At 59.3% G+C, this 14,381-nt stretch overlaps 2 protein-coding genes and 1 long non-coding RNA gene across 6 annotated transcripts in view; 1 reads left to right on the plus strand and 2 right to left on the minus strand.

Moving 5' to 3' along the window:
* The window catches only part of LOC138067067 (maestro heat-like repeat-containing protein family member 2B), a 34,557-nt gene extending 34,251 nt beyond the window's left edge, over positions 1–306 (plus strand). Inside the window, exon 42 of the mRNA XM_068941026.1 lies at positions 53–306. Coding sequence (XP_068797127.1) covers positions 53–306 — 254 coding nt within the window. The remainder of the gene's footprint in view (positions 1–52) is intronic.
* A 2,105-nt stretch (positions 307–2,411) lies between these two features.
* On the minus strand, positions 2,412–4,439 carry LOC138067029 (uncharacterized). The gene is made up of 2 exons (XR_011140699.1): positions 4,345–4,439; positions 2,412–3,581 (listed from the first exon to the last, which is right to left on the minus strand). It is a non-coding gene; the product is annotated as an uncharacterized lncRNA (long non-coding RNA).
* Positions 4,440–6,629: 2,190 nt separating this feature from the next.
* LOC104145181 (placenta-specific gene 8 protein) lies at positions 6,630–14,292 on the minus strand. Of its 4 annotated transcripts, XM_068941481.1 has the most exons (5): positions 12,496–14,292; positions 8,347–8,489; positions 7,567–7,691; positions 6,982–7,085; positions 6,630–6,833 (listed from the first exon to the last, which is right to left on the minus strand). In XM_068941481.1, coding segments are annotated over exons 1-5 (525 nt in total). In that variant the 5' UTR covers positions 12,648–14,292; the 3' UTR covers positions 6,630–6,832. The 4 variants fall into 4 exon arrangements, with proteins under 4 accessions (XP_068797582.1, XP_068797581.1, XP_009674879.1 ...); XM_068941480.1 differs by lacking the exon at positions 6,630–6,833 and having other exon boundaries at positions 6,978–7,085; XM_009676584.2 differs by lacking the exon at positions 6,630–6,833 and having other exon boundaries at positions 6,978–7,085; positions 12,500–12,630.
* Between the last annotated feature and the right edge of the window lie 89 nt (positions 14,293–14,381).

Genomic DNA, 14,381 nt, shown 5'->3' on the forward strand with positions numbered 1-14,381 from the left:
CGGGCCGGGGCGGCGGGCAGCGCGTGACGCCGCGCGGTGCCCCGTGCCGCAGGCGTCCTCGTGGAGCACGCGGGCACCGAGTGGCTGCCGGGGCCGGAGGCGACGCTGCTGGCCGCAGGTAGGCGACGGGCCGGGGGCCGGGGGGCTGCGGGCGGCCCCGCCGGCAGCAGGGGCGCTGACGCCGGTGCCGTTGCAGCTCTGCGGGCGCTGCGGGGCGACGGGGACGCGCGGGTGCAGCAGGCGGCCGCTCGGCTCCTCCGCGACAGCGGCCTCGAGGGAGCGGCGGGCGCCGCCGAGCCGCAATAAAGCCGGGCCGAGCCGGGCCGGGCCGGGCTGCTGTGTGCGCCGGGGGCGGGGCCTGGGGCGGGGCGGGGCGGGGCGTCTGCGGGGCGGGGCGTCGGTGTGGGCGGGGCTGCGGCCCCTTGGCGGCGCCTGCGCGGCCCCTGCGGCCCCCGGAGCCGCGGGAAGCGGCGGCGGCGGCGCTCGGTGTCCGGGGCTCCCGGCCGGGGCCGGGGCCGGGGCCGGTGCCGCGGGGCCCAGGTAAGCGGGGCGGGGAGGGACCGGGACCGGCCGGGGCGGGAGGCGGCCGGAGCCGGGAGCCGGAGCCGGGAGCCGCGGGGCGAGGAGGAGCCGCAAAGCCCGAGGGGCCGGAGCCCGGTGCCGCCCGGCCGGGGCTGCCGGCGGGGAGGGTCCCCCAGCCGCGCTGCCCGGCGCGGCCCGAGCCCGGGGCCGGCAGGGGAGGGGAGGGGAGGGGAGGGGGCTGCCGGGGCGCGGGGCGCCGCAGGGGGGTCCGGGGCGGCCGGGGCTCGGGCGCGGGGCCGAGTCCTGCCCGGCCGCTGCGCCGGCACCGGCCCGGGGCCCCGAAGGGGGGCGGAGGGGGCCGGTCGGGGGAGCGGGAAGGCCAAGGGCTGCGGTTTGGGGGGGCCCGAGGACGGGTTCAGCGGCTGCGGGGGGGCTCGGAGTGCGTTTCCGAGCCCGCGAACAGCCCCCGAGCCTGCTGCGGAGCCCCAGAAATGCAGGGTTTAGCCTCGGTTGTTCAGCCCTGCCTTCTGGGGCCTCCAGAAACATGTCCCTTGGGCTGCTGTGGGGCTTGAAAAGGGGAGGCTGAGGGGGCTGGCTGGGGCTTAAGAGGGGAGACTAAATCCTGCATTTCTGGGACTCACAGCCAGGTCCAGTGGGCTGCGTTGGGGGCTCGGTGTCCATTTGTGAGCCCCCAAAGCAGCCCCCTGGACCTGGCCTTGAGCCCCAGAAACGCAGGCTTTCCAGAGGGGAGTTGGGCATTCCTGGGCCTCAGAAAACAGGTTCATTGGGTGGTTTGGGGGGCTCGGAAAGGGAGGCCGAGTCCTGCGTTTCTGGTGCTCAAAAACAGGTTCAATGGAGTTGTTTCAGAGCTCAGAAACAGAGGCCAAGTGCTGTGTTTTTGATGCTTGGAAACAGGTTCACTGGGCTGTTTAGGGGCTCAGAAATGGAGGTTAAGTCCTGGGTTTGGGGGTTCAAAGACAAGTTCAGTGGGCTGCTGTGGGGGGGGGCCCAGTGTCTATTCCCCCAAAACAGCCCACTGGACCTGTTTTTGAACCCCAGAAATGCAGGATTTCAAAATGGCATCCTGCATTTGGGGGCTTTGGAAAACAGGTTCAATGGAGTTGTTTCAGAGCTCAGAAAGGGAGGCCAAGCGCTGCTGCGTTTTTGGGGCTCTCAGCCAGGTCCAGTGGGCTGCTTTGGGGGCTTGGTGTCCATTTCTGAGCCCCCCCCCCCCCAAAGCAGCCCCCTGGACCTGGCCTTGAGCCCCAGAAATGCAGGCTTTCCAAAGGGAGGTGGGCATTCCTGGGCCTCAGACAGCATGTTCCCTGGGCAGTTTGGGGGCTCTGAAAGGGAGGCCGAGTCCTGAGTTTCTGGTGCTCAAAACCAGGCTGGTCTGAGCTGTTTCAGAGCTCAGAAACAGAGGCTAAGTCAGTCCTGCGTTTCTGGTGCTTGTAAACAGGTTCATTGGGCTGGGGTCAGAGCTCAGAAACAGAAGCTAAGTGCTGCGTTCCTGGTGCTTGAAAACAGCTTCTGTTTCAGAGCCCCAAACAGCCGAATGAGCCCAAGTCCTGCGTTTTTGAGCTCAGAAACGGAGGCTAAGTGCTGTGTTTTGGAGGCTTGGAAACAGAGACTACTAAGTCAGCAGTTTTCAGCCCCCAACCCAGAGGCCCTTTTTGTGGGGGGTGGGAGGGAGAGAGGGGTGGGAGGGTGGTTGGGCCAGGTGGGGGGGGGTGGGTAGGCAGGGCCCGCGGACCCTCACCGGAGGTGGGGGTCCGTCCGCGCGCGCCCCAAAGGCAGGGAGGCCGGCATGCACCAGGCCGAACTTCGCGTCTGAGATAGTTTCTGGCGCGAAAGGCACTTTTGGGGAGGAAACGCGAGCAGACGCCGTCTTCCAGTTCCACTCTTTATTCACCCTTTATAATGTTTTTATATATAAACAGCCGTGTATTCAATATGTACATACTGTTAATAAACTAATTATGTATACAATGCCATGCATACTGTGCACTATGTATACAATATGGAACATGATATTCAGATGCAAGTTATGACAGTGATTGATTTACGACCTGGGCAGTCACCAAGGCTGCTGCACTGCCACATTTATACATTTGTATTCAACATCTATACATTTATATATAGTAATTTAACTATGTACTCACTATGTACATACTGTTAATAAACTAATGATGCTCTATGTATACAATATGGACTAGGATATTCATATGCAAGTTATGACAGTGATTGATTTACGACCTGGGCAGTCACCAAGACTGCTGCAAGGAGCCGGAGCTGCGCTGTCACAAATGTATACCTTTATACTCAACATTTATACATTTATATATATAGTAATTTAACTATGTTTTCAAGATGTACATACTATTAATAAACTAATTATGCTCTATGGATGCAATATGGAACATGATACTCATATGCAAGTTATGACAGTGATTGATTTACGACCTGGGCAGTCGCCCAAGCTGCAAGGAGCCGGAGCTGCGCTGGCACGAGCGGGCGCTGCGCTCCCAGCTCGGCTCCCAAGGAGGCCCAGAGCCCAGCGGGCGCAGGCAGCTCGGCCCCAGCCCGGAGCGGGGCGCGCGCAGGGCAGGAGCGAGGCGAGGCGAGGCGAGCGCAGTCGTCCTGCTGCGAGCAGGGAGCCGGGTGCCTTGCGTCAGGGGTGGAGGAAGCCTCCCTCTCTGCGGCGCCGCTCTCCCGCTTCCGTCTCCGAGCGCAGAAAGGAGGTGCGAGGCCGTCGTGCGGGGTCGGCACCACCTGCACCTGACACAGAGACAGGCAGCGAGGCTGCAGCTGTTACTCACCAGTGACGCAGCCCCTCCAGGCGATGCAGGGAGAAGCCCCCAGGAGAAGATGCCCCCAGGCTCCGCAGGAAGCGCCCCCGAGGTCCCCGTGCGGGTGAGGGGCCGGGATGCGGCCCCTGCTGCCGGACGCGCTGTCCCAGGCTCTGTGCGCAGGCGGCAGCAGCAGCGAGCCCGTGGCAGGATGACACTTCAGCGTTTGCTCCGGCCACCCCCGAGTGCCCGGCTGGGGCTCCTCCGTCCCTGTAGGAGAGAGAAGAGAGGAGAGGGCGTTTCAGGAGAGACCCGGCACCGCGGCAGGGCCGCTCCCCAGCTGGCGCGGCGGCGGCAGCAGCCCCGGGCAGCGCCGCTCACCGCGGCTTTCCTGACACCCCCCGCAGGGCAGCGCCGCTCACCGCGGCTTTCCTGAGCCCCCCGGGCCCGGGCGCCGCGTCCTGCGAAACACGAGGCGCGACCCGGCCCCGCGAGGGCTGCGGGCGCGACGCCGCGGCAGCTCCCCCCGGCCCGGCCCGGCCGCGGCAGGCGGCGCTGAGCCCCGCGGGGCCGGGAGCCGCCGCCGCCGCCGCCCCGGGGGAGCCCCGCGGGGCCGGGCCGCAGACCGGCGCTCCCGGGCTCCCGAGCGCCTGCCCCGCCCGGCCCCGGCGCCCTCGGAGCCCCCGGGCGCGGCTGCCCCGGCGCCGCTCCCCGCTCACGGCCGCCGCCCGCGGCCCGGCCCGCCCGGCTGCCTCGCCCGCTGGGAGCCCCCTCGGCCCCAGGCGCCGGTGCCCCCGGGCCCGGCCGGCCCTGCAAGGGGAAAAAAAGCGAAGGTGGGGGGGGGGGAAGGGGTCACCGCGCTGCTCCCGCCCAAACCCGCTGCCGGCCCCGGCTCCCGGCTCCCGCCCAGGGCGCCCCGAGCCCGGCCCGGCCCGGCCGCCGAGGGGGCCGCGGCCGCGGGGAGAAGCGGAGCCGCCGCGAGCGGGGAGGGCAGCGGGGCCCGGCCCGGCACCCCCCGCCTGCCGCCGCCTACCTGAAGGCTGCGCGCCGCCGCCGCCGGCCTCGAACGGCCGTGGCGGGAGGGGAGGGGGCGGGGCGGGGCGGGGCGGTAACGGCCGCCCGGGGCACGTGAGAGGGCGGCAACGGCCGCCGGAGGCGCGCGGGGGGGCGGTAACGGCTGCTGGCGGGGCGGTAACGGTGAGCCCCAGCGGCGCGCGCCAACCCAAGGTGACCTGCGCCAACGCAGCCCCGAATATACACCGGCCCCTCCCGCCCCCCCCGCCCCGAGAGGAGCGGGCAGCGCCGCCCCGCGGTCCTGAAGCCCGGTGCCAGAGGGGTGAGACAGGGAGACGTGGCCGTGATCGCTGGGCTTGTCGGCGGTAGCTCCGGGCAGCTCCCCGCGGGGAGGCAGCTGCACCGCCTATAGCCTCCGGCGCCATCACGGACTCACGGAACGGCCGAGGGCGGCGGGGAGCTCTGGAGACCATCCGGTCCAACCCCTGCTCCAGCAGGGTCACCTGCAGCATGTAGGTCTGAGCTGCTTTTGAATATCTCCAGGGAGGGAGACTCCACAGGCTCTCTGGGCAACCTGTGCCAGCGCTCTGTCACCCTCACAGCAAAGAAGTTTTTCCTCAGGTTCAGACGGAACCGCCCGTGGTTCAGTTTGTGCCCGTTGCCTCTTGTCCTGTCCCTGGGCACCACGGAGAAGAGTCTGGCCCCGTCCTCTTGACACCCTCCCGTCACATACTCGTACACACTGATCAGATCCCCCCCCCAGTCTTCCCTTCTCCAGGCTGAACAGGCCCAGCTCTCTCAGCCTTGCTTCAGAGGAGACATGCTCCCTTCCGCTCATCCTCTTGGTAGCCCTCCGCTGGACTCTCTCCCACGGTGCCATGCCTCTCTCGTACTGGGGAGCCCAGAACTGGGCCCAGCACTCCAGGTGAGGCCTCAGCAGGGCTGAGGAGAGGGGCAGGATCACCTCCCTCCACCTGCTGGCAACACTCTGCCTAATGCAGCCCAGGATCCCATTGGCCTTCTTGGCCACACGGGCACGTTGCTGGCTCGCGGTCGACTTGTCGTCCCTTTAATTTCAGTAAAGCTTTTGAACACAAAAGATCTACTTAAGGGGCATTTTCTCAGGGTATCTGCAGGCTTACATCCTCCCTCACTCCTTCAGGGACACCTCTCAACCCAATTGCAGCCTCCAGGCCCCCAATCGTCTTTTGGCACACAGCTCGGCCCCAAGCACTGCAGCAGCAGCCGGAGGCAGGTGGCCTCAGGTAGCAGCAGCCGTGCCTCTACCCCAGGCAGCACTGGGGAAGGGGCCCCCGCTTTGCCCCCAGAGGGACTGGTTGCTTCTGGAAATGAAGTTACCTGGCTTTTCTTCCCCCCAACACTTGGCTTCCTGCCCAGAGGCAACCGCTCATGCTCTGGATGTGAGGCACGCTTTCTCCTCACACGCCGACTGACCCCGGCTCCTGTGCCGGCTGCAGGAACTTGTCCTGAAGCCACAGGGTCCATCCGGAGGACAGCCAGCCTCTTCACAGGCCACCTCTCCACCATTACCTGTCTGGATTAACTTGCTGTTGAGTTGTTAGCAGGGGTCCCCCATTTTCCTAGCAGGGCCCATCGCTCACAGCCTGCACAGCGCTGGGGGCCCTTCTCTGAGCTGTGCAGCTCTAGGGGCTCGGGGGCTCTGCCAAGGGCACCTGCACAGGAGCTTTCCCTGAGAACAGGGTGGAAGCAAGCGTGGAGACAGTGGTCCCGCTGGCAGGGGCCTAGCTGTGACCCTTTCTGCTTCAGGGGTTAATTCAACCCAGCACACGTCAGACTTGGGCGTCCAACACAGCAGCTACGTGAGCGCTTACCCCGCGGAGCAGCAGCTCCTCCGGGAGAGGCCTCTCTGTGCGCTGGCGGTGGGGACTCACAAGGCTCCTCCTTCTCCTGGGGTCCGTCTTACTGAGGGTCACGCAAAACCTACAGCTTCTGCATCCTGATGGCCAAGGTGGAAATGCTCTCTTCTCTTGTAGGGATAAAACGGCTGACCCCGTTTGCAGTATTTGCTGAATCTGGGACTAGCCCGGGAGCCATAGCCCCCTCACCAGCCAACTCGAGCATTGCAGCCACGATAAACGGGCTATTCTGTGTTTTAGGGCCTGGCAGGTAAAAGCAACACGGCCGCGGCCACCAGCCGTGCTGGCAAGAGCAATGCTGCTGGGGCGGAGGGCAAAGCTGCGCCTCCGGCCTGCCGCCAGGAGGGAGCATTTGTGCAGCAGGGCACAGAGAAAGAAAACAAGGCAAAAGAGCGCACGTGCTGCCCATGAACTGAAGCACAGTGGTTTATTGCCGATTCTAAGGAGGAAAGGAGGAGTCAGTAACAATCAAGCAAAGCCATCCATCCGTGGCACGTTTCCAAGCCCAAAGCGCCGCCGGCGACTCCTGTGCGGAGCGACTCCTCGGCACCCAGCGAGGCTGGCGGCATCCGCCACGGGACGGGACGGGAGCGTCGGAGCCTGGGCCGATCTGTCACAGAGCAAAGGGTGGGTGAGCACGGTGCAGCCCGTGCCGCTGCGCCGGCAAGCGGGGCCCCGCGTCACCCGCCGCTGCTCGCCCCGAGCGCCCCGGCCCCGCCGGCACGCTGCTGTCAGCTTTAGAAATCAGCCCAACTTACCAGAATATGCCCAGCTCTTTCCTCTTGTTGATATCTCTCTTTAACTGACAGAGGGAGCAGCAGGGGCAGCAGAGGATGCTGAGGTAATCGGTCAGAATGGACCCCTGGGTGGAAAAAGCCATCATAAAAATAATTCAGCCTCTGATTTGATTTGCCTTTTTAAAGTCACCCTTTCCCCCACCCCGCCCCCAGTCTATTTTATCGTCTTTCTGAAGTCTACAAAAACCTAGCCTCAGTCAGGCCACTTAGGAGGGCTGAATGATGCTGAGGGGGGAAAAAAACCCAGAAAACCAAGAGTGAGGAAGCTGTGATTGCCCAACAGGTTGTCGAGGAGATCACTTTGCAATCGGGCTGTCAAGGAAATCACATGGATCCCTGGTGGCCAGTCTGGTGGGGCTGCGCCAATCCGTGAGACTCCCAAACGCTGCTCTCCCCGTCGGATGCCCTTTTGAATCGCCTGGGCAAAGCTCGGTGAGTAAGCGTTGCACCTAAGCACCCTGAGCCTGGGAGCTGAGCTTACATCTGTGGATGTGCCTACAAAGTGTTAGTCCTTAAGCAGGGCAAAGGAAGAGGTGAATCACTAACTGAGATGTTGTATCTGGTGCGGTAGAGTGTCCTCATTGCCACGCTTGAGCCACACAAGCAGAATTCGTCCATGTCCCCGGCCACCTGACATCCCAGGCAAATGAAGCAGAAGGTGCCGCATATACCTACAGGGAGGTGAGAAAAAGGAAAGGTGCTCTTTGGCAAGAGAAGCAGATGAGGTAAGAGAAGGGGAAGAGAAACCCGGGGCGTATTGGCAAACCAGAGCGGCAGCTGGAGAGCCCTTTCAAAGACCTGCAGAGCTGTGTTAGGAGGCTGCAACCTCAGCCTCTAACAAAAGCGGCTCTACTGCCTTTAGCAAGAAAAACATGGTTTGCAACACGGGTGATGACCTGGCATGCTGCGCGCCAGCCTGCTGCCAGCAGTCGGAGGCGATGTCCTGCTTTCTTAGCCTTGCTTAGAAGAAGAGGAGGCGAGCTGTGGAAGCCTGACCCACCTCCCTCATGGGAAAAAACCACCCGGGCCCTGTCTCCAGGAGGACTGTTTGGTGGTTAAAGTGGTAAACCCAGCTGCTCCATGAGCCCTGGAACAAGCCGAGTCACTTCCCATGGGTTTCTGTCCCTGAGTCCCTGCAAGCCCCGACGGCACCTTCGCCCGCCTCCCTCTCCAGGTCAGAGTAGGGGAGACGTGAGCGGGACTTGTAAACGTCCTGCTGAAGAGTCATCGCTCCCCACTCCCACTGTCCCCACTAAAAGAGCAGAGGACATGCCAGAAATGCACAGCGGGTAAACGCCAAAAATAAGAGCTTCCCGATCCACTTACACACTCCACAGTCAGAGCAGCAGTCCAGCAACCCCGTCTGCCATTCACTCGCCTGTGGAGGACTGGAAAACTGAGGCTGGATCGTAATCACGTGATGAGAGGCCATTTCCACAGCTTTCGGGTCACTCGAGGCAGTTTCTGTTCTGGAAGGTAGAGATATGGAAGAAAGATACTGTAGATATTTCTACACTGGATATTGTGCTCATGCTGTACTCTGAGATGGTACACAGGCCCGTGTACCTTGCAGATCCCCATCACGGGGACACCACCACCCTCCCCATCACTGGTGGCTGAACAAGTTGCGAGGTCCGGAGTGGTTTCCCTGCAAGTGGCAGAGGGCCTGGGGACAAGGAACAGCCCGTTCTGGGCCAGTCTTGGGGCAGTAAATCTCATCATCCCACCTATGCATGGAAAATGCTTCATTTTCCGGGGGCCTAGCTGCTTCAGGAGCGCAGCGCTTCCATAGGTCAATCCTGTCTGCTAATCTCCGGGTTAAATGTTTCCATTGTCTGCTTCTACCTGTTTTTTGTTTTGTTTTGTTTTGTTTTGTTGGTTTTTTGTGTTCACAGTGCCATGAGGCTTTCAGAGCTCTGTCCCACCTCTCTTAAGCTCTCTTTAATCATCCTATTGTTGTGCTTTGTTCCCCCAGTATCTCATCCCTTTGCCTCTCCCTCTAGAGCAGCCTATCAGGCACACTCTTCTCTGTTTTCTTGTCAGCTTGTTTTCTTGGCAGGTTTCAAGGCAGCTCTTTTTCCTTATCATTCTTCACTGTGATAAACATGATCCTTGTTCCCTTCCCTCCCTTCCCGTCCTTCCTCTTCTCACCCGTCTCTTCCAGCCCCTCGTCCTCCTCTTCCTCAGCCTCCTGGGGCTCATCGATCGCATCGAGCGACCCCAAGCTCTCTTTACCTGCTGTGGCGAGGGCCTGTGCGCTCCGAGAGGGCTGCACAGCTCCTTCCCCTTGCCACGATCCCTCTCGCTCCCGCAATGACTTCGGCTGCATCTCCAGCCCCGGAGGGTCTCTCCATGCCTTGGCAGCTCTGCCGGCAGCCCCCGTGCCGTGCCCAGCTTCGTCCCACCAGCTGCTGCCTCTGCCATGCTTGGGTCAGCTGGGCCTGCCTTTTCCCTGGTGCTTTCATTGGTTTCCCCACGCAGCCACCCAATTAGTTCATTACTAGCGTTACGTGTGTTTGCCAGAACGTCTTTGGCCAACTCTTTTTCCCGTGTGCCCTCACTGTCTCGGCTTCGGCATGTTTGTGCTGCCGGCGCATTAGGTAGAGCTGCGTGTCGCAGGTTATGGGGTTTGCGCAGAGCAGCCCAGCGCTCCCTTCCCGGGTGTAACCCGGGCTCGAGGGAGAGAGGGCTTGACCTCACCGTTTCAGGACGCTGGGAGGGGCAGGAAGAGAACAAGGTAATCATTTGCTTTTTAACGAAAGAGAAGGTGGCATTAATTCATATGATGCTATTAAAAATGAATGGGAGTGCTTTTGTGGTGGCATTATATGGTGACACAGAATTTAAGCAGTAGAAGCAAGATTCGAAAAATACCATATAATAAGTATATTACTATCCTGAGCGCTCGAAAAAGTCCAGTAAATGCATTGCCTTCAGTTAATACTAGAGAGGTAGAAGGGTGTTTCCTGATATTTCATTTGTGCTGGCTGTCCTCAGCACGCAGCAGGTGGCTGAGGTGCTCTACAGGCAGAACGGATAGTTGGCCGGTGTTTACAGGCTGGCTTGGCCACGTGGGTTTGCCTTCAGAAAGCCCACCCTGCTCTCCCAAGACAGACCGCTGCCTGACAACTAAATGTCGCCTCCCAGCAGTTCTTTCGTGGTAACAACGACCCTTTTCCCCTATAACAGTATGCAGAAGGAAGAAGGGAGTTTGATTCTGCCGTAACACAAGCTGCGACACGGAAGAAAGGCTGTAGAAACTCTCCCTATGATTCGTTTATGAGGAGGGACTTTTTGCAAACAGCAGAAGTATGACTAGACTGATGGTGAGATACCAGTATCTTCTTCCATTGTATAATTCCAGCCTGCTAGTTACCCTGAAGGGCAAACAGCCATCTAGCAGGCTTGCCTCAGTAACCAACGCAAGCTGAAGGTTAAAGGACAAAGGCGTTATTGTTGCTCAGCTGGCTGTTGAGCAGAAAAAACACTGCTTCTGCTTACTGTGTATCCCTGCAGTGACCAGAGCTGTTAGCCAAGACCTTTGATGCATGCGCAAACAAGCACCCCACCCTGAGGGCTGGCGTGGCCAACGGTGCTGGGCGCGAGATAGGCACGACGCCTATCAGCCGCCACTCAACATCTTTGGTGCCCAACCTGGTGTCTTTGTCTCTGCAGCGCGCAAAGGCCTGAGTGCTCCCCGAGCCAGCTGGCCTGGCTCCCGCACGGCTCCTCCTGCCCGTGCCGGCCCGAGTCGCAGCATTTACTGCCCTCGCACATGAGAGCACGCTTAATCCATGCAGGAGCGTGCGAGCAATTTTCGCGAGCGCGCAGTTAATTCACACACAAACCCGCCATCGGGTTTTTGTATGCGAGTGCCCAGTTCACGCGTGGGCACCCCCCCAAACGTGCACACGAGCAGGGCACAGCTAGCGCATGCCTGAGCGTGCAACGAGGTGCCATGCGAAAGCACAGTCTGTTTGCGCGCCTGCGCCCACTTACGTCACACGCCAGCACACAGTTATTGATGCCTGAGTGTGCCATTACTCTGCCCCCAAGCAGCACTTGCGTGTGCAATTAGTTCACCGGCTTCATTTATGCGTGGCCGCATACTAATTTACGCTTGTGCACCCAGCTAGTTCATGCACGAGCCCCCAGTTGATTTACGCACGAGCGCCTTGCTAGCTCGTGCACGCGCTCCCCCCCCCCCCCCCCAACATACGAGCTGCCCTCCTGGCAAGCAGCGCCCACGTGCTGCAGGGGTGTGCCTCCACGGGGACTGTGACCCGTCTCCGGGAAGGGACACCCACACCCCCACACCCCCACCCTCTCACCCTCCTGCGCTGCCCGTGGCCTCGCCAAAGGGAGTTGGGACGGACAGAGCAGTGTTTGGCTTAACTTGAGCCTTGGGGAAACAGCGAAAGGGTGTTTACTTAAGTCTTTGTTTAATTATTTTCATTTTTTTTCACAATACCCAAATCAGTGATGAGAAGTTTGCGTTATGTGGCAATAAAGTAAATGAGGTTAAAAGTTCCCCAAATCAAGACTGCTTTGCCTGCAACACCACCATCCTTGGAGAAATTAGAAGCCTTAGCTGAGGAACAACGCTCTCCTGGCGCGAGACCAGGACCCACCTATCAGCGGAGCAAGCACCGAGCCTGACCGCCGCCCCAGCCTCAGCCCTGCTCAGCGGCAGCTCCAGCAGCGTCTCTCCTGGCCCCATGCACACCGCGGCCGCAAAGAAACAGGCGTGTGCAGGGCCTTCAGCCCCAGGCAAAATCATCTACCTGTTCAAGAGGAAACGTTGGAGTGCATGGTCAACTCCTGCAGCCAGATAACAGAATTAATCCCAGCACGTGGAAAAATCGGACTTGACGGGGCTCATTACTAAATACACGTTACGCCATTTAGAGATGGATCCAGCCATCTGCTTTCCCGGCCTTTCTCAAAATCTGACAGCACCGTGTCCTTGCAATGGACAGAAAAGACACCGGGGAGCATGCAGCACCCTTAAGAAGCGCCTGATGCGCAGCCTTCTCGCACGGGATGGACAGTGTCCAGCACTGTTCTCTATGCGCGACTTCAAACACCCTCGGCTCAAACCCGACAGCTCTGAGACACTGACGACTGCTTAAATGACAAATTGAGGCAAAATAGATCCTGAAGTGCATGCAGCCTAATTTCACCAGCAACAAAGGTCGTAAGTCATCATTTTTTCTGTATCTTCATACGCGTCTAACAGTATAATGTGACAGCAAGCAAGCTGTGCTCACTCTAACTTTGCTGCACACTTTTGTTAAAATGCCCATCAGTGGCACCTGACACATTAATTTTGCTTCGAAGACGCCTGCAAGGTAGAAAAGCGCACTTGTGCTTTCACGACATCTCCTTCCTAGGCAACAACCCGTTGAGCAGCTAAGCCAATACCAATGTTTTTTACCCAGCCAACCTTGCCAGAAGAAAGAGAGGCATACGCACGTACCACCTGCGAGCAGCCCTCGTCCGGGGAGGCGAGCTGCCTTTTCCTGCTCCTCGCCCTTTATATGTGCGCTGGGTGCGCCGCCCAGGGCGACCTCTGTGCCCGCTGGCTGCTGGAGCAGAGTGCACAACAGTCGCCTGATTTGCGTCATGCCAGCCTTCCCCCCGAGCGCGTCCCTTCAGGAGCCGTGCTGCTTCTCCAGGGCGCCTGTTGCTGTCCCTCGCGTTGTCTCTCGCTTGCCCGCATGCTTTATCAGAGCTACTGGTTTCGGAGAGTAACAGTTTGCTGAGAAGGAGAGTTTGGATTCAAGCTTTTGCACTGCTTTAAGAAATTTCCTGGTGGAAGTATGGTTCCTGCTAGGCAGTTTTATAGTTAAGCCTGGCTGTCATAAAGAAATGATTCCCCTGGGTGACACAGGTGCTCCCTCAAACCCTGGGTACAAATTCTCATCACTTCCTTACACCATGCTGGAAAGAGCCCTCACGTGTGGTATTTCTTCCCTCTCCTCATAGCTGTGCTTTAACTTTCTTAGGATGACAGTGGTGTTTTCCCGATTTCTGCGGACCATCCAAAAGACAGGGCTGGGCAAGGTGGCGCCTGGCTCGTGGGGAGGACCACCACCGCGCGGCTCTGCAGCACAGGCAGAGTTCGGGCACACCTTTACAGCATTTGGGCTTCACATAAAGGAGAGGCCGCACATTTTGCGGAGGGGATTCCTGGCTTCCCTTAGCTATGAGCACAAGCAGCGAGTTGGACAACACTATTGAGGGCTGCCGAGTTGCGATACACCTGAGTTTCTTGGGTCCCTGTTGCAAAAATTCAGATTTGCTAAGAGTAAAGTTGGGAGGAGACCTGTACAGCCCAAGAGTCCTTTGGTAACGCTCCACAAGCGATGGGATGAGGGCAGCTACGACTTCTCTGCTGTCTCTCTGGTGCGGTTTAAGCAAAACCCATATTTTAAGACCAAACCCTCAGCCAATGTGCTCTGTCTGGCTGTGGCCAGGGGGTGGCAGAGTTTGCCCTCAAAGCGGACTTGGCCTACCCATGGCCCGAAGATGTTTTTACACGCGAGTGGGTGTGAATTTATTGCCAGTCTCCTTGGAGGAGCATGTTCACCACGAAGGCCTCTGCTGACGCCTGCGTTGCAGTGCACGAGTGCGGCTTGTGACAGACAGCCACAAATCCCACGGCAGAGCTGCGAGGAGTACTTTCTCGGCCAGGTCGGCAAAGGCAGTGCTGGAGGAGAAGGTTGCAGCTGCAAAGACAAGGGAATTGCAAGGACGGAATTTGCTTTGCCGTGATGCTTTCTTGCAGCGTGTGAAGCTCTGCCACCCAGGACAGCCTCAGTCGCTGCATTTCCAGGGTAACAACCTGTGGGAGAAGGTAGGGTCAGGCCAGCAGCCCCCGCGGCCAGCCCTGGCCATGGAAACTGAGGCAGCTTTGTGCTCAGTGACCCTGCCGCTGCCTGCACGGAAGGGGCTGCTGGGCCCCAGCGCGGGGCTCTGACCCGCACACAACCCACTTCTGCTCCCCCCCTTCTTCTCCTTCCACAAAAATAGTGTTTGGCCGAAAGCTGTTGTTCCCAAAGAGAAAATGCTGTAAAGTGTCCAGCCATGTTTCTTTTTTTAAATTTTTTTTTTGCTGCAGTAGTAATTTGAAATAATTTCACTTTTTGGAAAATTCAGCTTCAGCCCAAGAGAAAGAAAAACAATTATTTCCAGAGTTTACCTTCTGGATGAGTAAAACACACATCGCTTGCTTACATATTAAAAATACTTTTTTAAAAGCTCTGTAAATAAAAAATAGTAGCACAAATCTCTCTGTGCAACAGGGCACAGGGCACAGCTGCACTGTGGACAAAAGGAAGCTGCTGAAACGTAAGTAG

The sequence above is a fragment of the Struthio camelus genome, chromosome 4 (assembly GCF_040807025.1).
Source record: "Struthio camelus isolate bStrCam1 chromosome 4, bStrCam1.hap1, whole genome shotgun sequence".
Lineage (NCBI taxonomy): Eukaryota > Metazoa > Chordata > Aves > Struthioniformes > Struthionidae > Struthio > Struthio camelus.

Excerpts from the sequence above, each read along its gene's own strand:
- LOC104145181 (XM_068941480.1), bottom strand. The coding sequence starts at position 12,647 with ATGACGCAAATCAGGCGACTGTTGTGCACTCTGCTCCAGCAGCCAGCG. Across the intron at positions 8,490-12,495 it reads GGGCTGCTCGCAGGTGGTAC|AACAGAAACTGCCTCGAGTG; the intron begins GTGCGTATGCCT and ends TCTACCTTCCAG. Across the intron at positions 7,692-8,346 it reads CTGCTCTGACTGTGGAGTGT|GTATATGCGGCACCTTCTGC; the intron begins GTAAGTGGATCG and ends ACCTCCCTGTAG.